The following is a 7,946-nucleotide window of genomic DNA, read 5'->3' as shown; positions in this document are numbered from 1 at the left end:
AGGGGCTTCCAAGGACCTCGGAAGCAACAGATCTGTCCCCGTGCCCGCTCTGAGACTGGGTCAGGGTTCTGTGGACCAGAGGGGCTACCCCGGTGATCCTGCCCGGGGAGGGGGCTCAGGCGGCAACTAACGTCAGTGCTAGGGGTGCTCTCCTGGCAACCTGGGACATGAGCACTGGGCCCTGAACGCATTCCAGAGACCCTCAGGCTGGGGGCCTCAGGGTTCAAGGGTTGGGTTGTCGATGCTGAGGAGCTGTGGGGATTGAGGTGGACTCCTGGGGGGGGGGGAGCGGGTTCTAACATGCCGAGGGGCCTGAAAGGTTCCCAGCTAATGCCCTGGAATTACTTCTCACAGTGGTGGGAAGAATCGAGGATGAAGCCTAGTCAAGCTGATCACAGCTCCTTATTTATTTTCTGTAAAGTTTGTATATATGGAGCTATCTGCCTCTGTCCATCTGTCTGAGCCTGAACTGGGGAAGTTGTGTGTTCCCTCCATCTTCAGCCAGAGTTCATTCTACCTTCCTGCCTTGTGGTGGGGGCTGTCTCGCCTGTCTGTAGGACAAGGGCATACAAAGAAACAGAATGAAACTGTCACTAGCCTCCTTAGAACCCCTCAGCACGAGCATCTTCCCGTGTAAGCCACCTCCACTTCCCATCCAGGCGCCACCGTCTACACCTCTAGACGTCGTGTCCCGGCACATTTCTTTTCTCTCTCCCCATTATGCAAGGCAAGCTTCTTCACCTCTGCTTTCTTCTCTTTGGGACAGTTGGCAGACTTCAGAAGAGATTTGCTCCCTTTTGTGTTATATGGGGAAATGCAGTACTTGACCCTAGGTTAGCTGCGGTATGTCCACGCCCTAACTCGGTAGAGGTTACCAGTCCTGTCCGTGACTGGGGCAGTTTGGGGGCTCACCCTTATCACCAATCCTTTTCTGTGCAGAGGACACAGCGGCAGAATCCATCTCTAGCCCCCTTTGGTATTCCAGATGGGAGGGCCTGGAGTAAGACTCCTTTCCAGTTCTGTTCTTACTGCATTAACTGTGGGGTCTCCTTCTCCCCATCGTCTGGTTCACAAAGCTTGGGATACCAAATCCTCTTTGGTTGTAAAATGAGATTGGTGGAGAGGGTCCACTGCGAAATGTATGGGGCAGGAGTGAATGTGTGATGTTCTGGATGGCTGTGTACTATGGGGGGAGCCTCAGAGACGGGGACTGGGAACTTTGGGGTTGGGATTCTACGAGCAAATGAAGGAATGGCCTTAGTGGACAAAGTAAACATGAGGATAAGAGGCTTCAGGGGCACTTGGGTATACCGCAAGTGGAAACAAGACAAACTGAAGTTATTTGCCATTTCCCCCACCTTCACAGAAGGGCTCCTGTCCTGCACCAGCCGCAGACACTGGGGAAAGAGGTTATTACAGATGCCAGCTGCGGTTGGGAGCATGGTAAGCGGGCCTTCCTGGGAAGAAACATGACCTGCGTGGAGTCGGGAGGAGAGCCAGGGTAGAGGAACAGAGCCACGGAGAAGAACCGGCAGGGCTCTGAGTGGGGCAAGGAGACTCAGGAGGTTAAGGTCAAGGAGGGAAACACAAGCTCAAATACCTGGCCAGTCTCCTAATGGTCCTTAGAAAACTGCTGTTCCTGCTTTCTGGAATGGCATGCCAGCCACTATTTACTCAAACATCTGCGTACCTCGTATAAGGAGACAGGCCTTCCGTGGCAGGCCCTTCCTCCTGGCTGGTTTTGGCCACCAAACAGAAAGGACTGGTTATTCACCACAGTGTCACAGTTCCCCAGCCAGGATGCACGGATCCAGGGCAGGTCTCTATTTGGCTAAATTTCAGCAAGGCTTGAAAATTAGGCTAATAAAAAATGTAGCCCAGACTCGCCCCATTCCTGATTTAGATTAAGGTGGTCTTTGCCCACATAAGGAACCTACAGGGTTAGATTCTTTTTAGGAGAGAAGTCAGGCAGTGGTTGAAGATCACAGGAGCTATTGTCACTTTGGCTGTTGGGACTTCATGTCTACCGGTCTCGGGCTATAGCAGATGCTCTCTGGCTCTGTGCCCAAGGGGGGGGGGGCAGAGAACCAAGGTTCTGATTTACTGTTTTCCTCTCATTGATTGACTTATGAAGGCTCCTAAACCACACCAGGAAGTATCCAGCCACAGGAGCGGCTGGTTTTCCTTGGGGAAAATAAAGGACGTGATTATTGCTAGTAATTTCTGAGCCCAGGAACCCATTCGTATACAGACCCAAGGCGGTATTTCAGTTCTACTCTTCTCTTTGGTTAAGGCTCTGTTGGCCTTGCAAAGGGGTGTGGGCCAAGAAAAGTCCAGTCCAGTCGGGTTTCCTCTCTGAATAGCACTTGCTTGGCTATCTACCTGCACACAGGCGGGTGCCCGCAGAGAGGGCCAACCCGCCACACCCGACTCGTTAAGTGTGGCAGACAACAAGGGCCACCAGCAAAGTGGTTGTAGGAATGGGAAAATAGGCTCCTTGGAGAGCAGAACCTTAACTTGGCAAGTTCTCATCCTTTAAGAAAGGTATAGAGGGGTTTCCCTCAGGTCTTTCTAGGATCAGGGATAGTCAAAGGGAAAAACAGGAGCTCAGGATTCTCTCCCCAGCTTAGAAAGATGTTGGTGGGAATCCAGGTGGCTGTTCTGCCATCGGTCACCTACCTCCTCCCCTTCCCCCAAAAGCAAAGCCTAGGCGGGCGTCCCGAGAGAAGTGCTGTCCTAATAATGTCTAGCCACTTACCCTTGTGCTATCCTCAGAATTCTGGTCCTGTGCCTTGAGTCTCTCCCTGTCCGTCTGGCTGTGAGAGCTAGTTCCCAGACTCTTAGGAAGGGGGATGATACGTCTGTCCCCTCTTTGGGTGAGCTGTGGCTGGCACCAGGTGTGGCACGAGGTGACTGGACACCAGCCGGAGGGCAGTAATGGAGGGCCGGGGCAGGGGGGGCAGTGAGAGGAGGGGAAGGCAGCACAGAGATTCTGGTAGGAAGCACAGAGCTCCGAACCTCCTCCAGGGTTCAGGGCCAGTGCTACTGACAAGCTCAAGGAAGTCCCAGAGCACAGACAGGAGACAGCAGCAAAGTAGAGCTAAAGGGCATTTCTGGAAGGGCAGAGAGAGAAAAGGGGAAAACAAGGCCACACACAGTCTGGTTTACTGGCTCATCACACACACACCAGATATGTACACAAACATAAATATTCCGATGTACAAATGTACACAGGACTCGCAGATCACCTCCTCGTCTCTTTCCTCCAGCACCCCCAGCCTGCGCCCTATCTGTCCAGGCTCCATTGTAGGACGAAGGCTTGCAGGGGGCTGGCAGTAGAAGGTAGGAAACTGGAGGAGGGAGAGGTCCTGCTCCCCTCTCCTCACAGGTACCTCCAAAGGGTCCTGTCCCTTTGCAGTGGCACCACAGGGCAGAGGGCTAGAATAGCTCCACTCCCTCTCTGCTGCAAATCCCAGATGTCTCCTCTGGTCCCTCCGTCTCTCCCATTTAGCTCTTCTCTTATTTGACTCTTCATTTCCTCTCCTTCCTTTTTGCACGTCCCTGCTTCTCAGTCTCTGTGTCTGGCTTCCCCCAGTGCCTGTAGGGAGGAGGGGCCCCAGGCCACGGAGTCCTTCTGGACCCTCTGCCCTCTTCGTGGGCCTTACAGAAGGCTAGGACTTCGGTGCAGCTCAGCAGAGGCATTGGTGCCATTGGCAGGCTCTCTGTTGGGGGTAGGTGCTAAGCCACAGCCCTCTCCAGGGCAGCCGTGCTGGATCAAGATGTCTGCGCACTCCTGGCTGCCGGCCCGACGAGCGTAGGCCAGTGGAGTCAGGCCCCGGGCGTCCCGGCTCCTCACATCCACCCCATACTGCAGAAGCAAGCACATTTTCACAGTTGGCATGATGTGGCAAGAATGGTAGGGGTTCTTGGGGAAAGAAGGAGAGGTGGCTTTCAAAGGGTCAGAGCAAAAAGGAGACTGGATAGGTCAGGGGAGCGCTCGAGGGTGGGACTGGAAAGGCCAGGAGGGAGCCCACAACTCACCCAGATGAGCAGTTGTGTGAAGACGACATTGGCCATGGCGCTGGAGAGATGGAGAGCCGTCCGCCCGTCCCCATCCCCGTAGGTCTCGTTCACCTCCTCCTTGGACCCATGTGCCAGAAGCATCACCAGCAGCCGCAGGTCGTCCTCCACCACGGCCCGGAGCAGCTGCTGGCCCAGCGGCACGTCCGAGCTCGGCAGTGGGGCCAGGAAGAGTTTCTGTTCGTACTTGGCCCGTATCCAGCGCTCCTTCTCCTCTCTGCAACCACAGGTCCATCAAGGCATGAGCCAAGGAAGGGCCCAAGCCAACGGGCAGGGGCCGGGGAGGGTGGTCAGGGAATGACACAAGCACCCCAAAGGGGAACAGGAAGAAACAGAGAAAGTGTAGGACAGAGCAGTGACGAGAAGAGCCTAAGAAATGGACGGCGTACAGCGGGTAATGCAAAGGGGGTGGAAGAAGCTGAAAGGAAGGAACACTGAAGGGAGCCCCCTTGGGGGCAGCAGGGACGTAGGGGGCTTAGAGGGCAGCAAGATTCCAGGCAGGGCTCCCGTGGTAGCTTATCTGGCCCTGCTGGAACAAAGGGGGTGGGGGGCCTCCACCAGGGGCCCATGCACTATCCTATCTCCCACCCATTCTCCCCATCTCGGAGCGAGCTCGGTGGAGGGCCTTCACGCCACAGAGTGATAGGGCCCTGCGCATGCGCCTCCTGCTGGCCCCTGACCTACTGATAAGGCTCAGAAAGGGCCTCTTGTTATGAGGAGCCTGAGTGACAGGCAGGGAGGGGGAGGGGCACCCCAAGGGGCCAACTGCCAAGCAGTGCAACTGGCCACTTTTAACCCTTTGAGCACAGCTGTAGCCACTCAGCTGCCGTCCCCAGCTTCCCCATAACAGCACCAACGCCCCCTCCCTCTCTGGCCAGCTTCAGGGCCCCCCCAGCCACTCACCTGCAGGCATCAGGCCCGGGCTTGGCATAGCCATCCAGGGCCCCCTCCCAGACGCTGTTGGCCAGGGCATTGCCCATCGCGGTCATGACAGCCAGCAGCTCAGGTGGCCAATCATCGAGGTCTAGGGAGCGGACCCGGGACAGGTGAGCCCCCAGATGTCGGTGGGTCCCTGAGCACTCAATGCACATGAGGGCACCCAGGTTCAAGCTGGCCCAGTCTGGATCTAGGAGGAGAGGAAGCATCGTGAGGTCCATGGGCAACCAGAGCGAGACCACCAGGAAAGTCCTCTCCCCCGTCCTCCTTCAGGGCCAACACAAGCCTCTCGTAGAGCTTTCTCTAACCCTAACCCCAACCCCAGCCCTGCTGGCCTTCGCACTCACTGGGGGCATCGCAGTCGATACAGAAGCTGTTGCCGCGAACGGTGCGGACGGCCTGCACGGCCAGAGCTGCGTTCTGGTTCCCCAGTCGAGTCTGAGCCATGGGAGAGACAAGGGGTGGCCCGTCAGTCGTAAGGCCTCCTTGGGTCCCACCCCAACGGGGCCTCCGTGCCAACCTTGTCCTTGGCGCTGCGGCAGCCCTGCAGGCTGGCGAGGATCTGGGCCTGCACGCTCTGGACCCACAGCTCCCGCTCCTCTGCAGTTGAGGCCTCGAAGTGCCACGTCTGCCCAGTGAGGGACACGACCACGAACTCGAACGACTCCTCTGCCTCTGTGGGAGACGGGGGTGTTTACCACGGTCAGGGCAGGGCGCCCTGCTGCACACACAGCCAGGGCCGTGCCACTGCACAACTCCACGTGCCTGCTTTCCCGGCGACAGTCTCATCTCTCCCCCATCCCTGGCCCCAAGGGCCACGCTCCTGAGCCAACTTGCAGGAGTGCGGAGGAGCCCTCCAACCCTGGTCCTAACCACCTGTGGAGCCTGGGTGAAGAGAGGGGGTGCAAGGTTTTCGCCTCCCTGGCACCGCCAGGAACAGGTCTGGCGTTCAGAGAGGGGTGCTTCCTGGAGGAACGAGCGGAGTGTCTGGACCAGGATGCAGCGGGGCGCTAGGAGGCGATGCTGGGGAGGGTGGCGGATGGCGGGTGTGGGCACCATCCGTACATGTCAGCTGCAGCCGCCTCATTTTGCAGCTCATTAAACCCAATATTCCTGACGGCGTCAGCGTGGGGCTCCTGGGAGCCGGCCCCTCCCCCACTACCCTGGCACAGACAGGCAGGAAGGACAAGTGGATGGCGAGAGGAGGAGAGGCTCTCCACACAAACTGGGATGTGTGAGCAGACAGGGACCTGCGGCCAGCTCCAGTGACAAGCAGCGTGGGCTGGACTGTGACCCCGAGCAACGTGGTGAAGCTGTTCCAAGCTCTGCTCCCCTCAGGCCCACAGGAGACGGCCTCACGAATCTCACTGCCAACGGTCACCACCCCGTGGGTGAGCAACTCCTAACGAGCGGCGTGAAGGTGGCACGGGGGCTGCAGAGAGAGCCCGGGGGCCTGTGGGGAGGCGCCACGCAGAGCCAGAGGCAAAGGCGTGAGTCACGGGCCCTACCCAGGGCAGCCCCTCACCTCAGTGACACGCAGCCCCTGGATGTCTTCCTGCTCTACGGGCACCCTCAACAGGAGCTGCGTCCTGGAAGAACGCTGTCTCCCCCTCCTTCCCCAGGCTCCACCCTTCCCCCTCACCTTGCTTTCAAGCCCGTCTCCGAACCACAGAATCGCCCTCCTGGGTGGGGGCTCGGCTCCCTGGTACAGGTGGACTCCATGCCCTGAGCGCTACGCACCTCTACCCCACAGGGAGGCTGGGAAAGGGAGCTGTTCCCCACGAGGCCGTCTCCGCCCTCCTGCCACACCCCTACCCCTGGCAATCGCAGAAGCGAGACACTGCGTCAATATAGGTCAAACTTCTCTGGGAGCGAAAGACTCCGACCACTGAGAAGAGGGACATGTTGAGGGTACTTCGGAGAAATCGGAGAAGGAGTGCTATGATTAACACCAGATTAGGAGAAAGGCCCTACGGAAAAATGTCTGAGGAGCTGGAACTCCTTAGCCTAAAGACGAGTCAGGAGAGACTTAGCCAGTTTCCACACACGTATTAAGCACCTGTTATATGCCCAGCACTCATTAAGCTCAATGGGTGATACAAGAGACACAGAAAACATAGGTCCTGCCCACAAGTCTTGGAACAGCTACTGGAATAGCCACCTGCTGTCTTTTCCTTCTATGAGGAATAAAAAAAAAAGGCTCACGTTTGAGTAGCAAGGGTTTAAATTAGGCAGAAGAATGAGCTTTTCTATGATACTAGGTCTAGACTACCCAAGGAAGTCGTGGAACTCTGGTTACTGCTACTTGTCACAAAGCACTTACTCTAAAACGGAGAAGATGGTGTCAGGTCTGGAGTACTGTCCCCGAGTCCCACAGCCCACCTCCTGTGCCCCGGTTTCCCTGTAGGTCCCCCTAACCTTCAGCAGCACTGCTGGGGCCGTCTGGTCGGGGGGTCCCGGTGCTCTTTTTCCGCCGGTGCTTCTTCCGGATGGAGTGGGGAGATGGGGGAGGCTCCAGCTTGGGGCTGGAACTGAGCACCTCAGCTGGGCCACTGGCTGGTGAGGGGAGAGTTGGAGAAGTGTGGGAAGAGGGGAGGGTGGGGGGCAGAGCACAAGACCTGCCTAGTGCCACCGGCAGCTCCACCCTGAACCGCAGCTGGGCTGCCCTGGGAGAGCCCGGGGAGGGGGCTGCCCGGCCCGTCCCAATCCCAAAGCTTCCCGAGCCTCGGAGGAGGAGCAGGAGGAGAGAGGAGAGTGTGGGAAACTCAGGCAGAGCAGGATAGAGGCGAGGAGGGATGGCTGGCTAGGGCTTCGGCAGCCCGGCAGCCCGGGAGGGGTGGAAGGCGGCCCAGGGAACTCACAGGGAGCTGAAGCCCCAGCAGCTCCGCACCAAATTTATCCTCAATCACACTCCCCGCTCCTCACAATTA

General features: G+C 57.7%; 1 protein-coding gene across 5 annotated transcripts in view; it reads right to left on the bottom strand.

Annotated features, from left to right (window-relative positions):
- Window positions 1-3,148: 3,148 nt before the first annotated feature.
- Window positions 3,149-7,946, bottom strand: part of AGAP3 (ArfGAP with GTPase domain, ankyrin repeat and PH domain 3) — a 52,538-nt gene continuing 47,740 nt past the window's right edge. For 3 of the 5 annotated variants that reach the window (XM_034639625.1, XM_034639634.1, XM_034639655.1), the window contains exons 13-18: window positions 7,435-7,572; window positions 5,537-5,691; window positions 5,364-5,454; window positions 4,984-5,206; window positions 4,042-4,297; window positions 3,662-3,868 (exon numbers count right to left, since the gene is read on the bottom strand). In XM_034639625.1, coding sequence (XP_034495516.1) covers window positions 3,662-3,868; window positions 4,042-4,297; window positions 4,984-5,206; window positions 5,364-5,454; window positions 5,537-5,691; window positions 7,435-7,572 — 1,070 coding nt within the window. Of the gene's footprint in view, window positions 3,869-4,041; window positions 4,298-4,983; window positions 5,207-5,363; window positions 5,455-5,536; window positions 5,692-7,434; window positions 7,573-7,946 lie in introns of all 5 variants that reach the window. The other 2 variants (XM_019795559.2, XM_034639645.1) reach the window with 2 other exon arrangements.

Source organism: Ailuropoda melanoleuca, chromosome 1 (assembly GCF_002007445.2).
Source record: "Ailuropoda melanoleuca isolate Jingjing chromosome 1, ASM200744v2, whole genome shotgun sequence".
NCBI lineage: Eukaryota > Metazoa > Chordata > Mammalia > Carnivora > Ursidae > Ailuropoda > Ailuropoda melanoleuca.
Note: the sequence above shows the minus strand (reverse complement) of the source record. Positions and strands in the feature narration are given on the sequence as shown.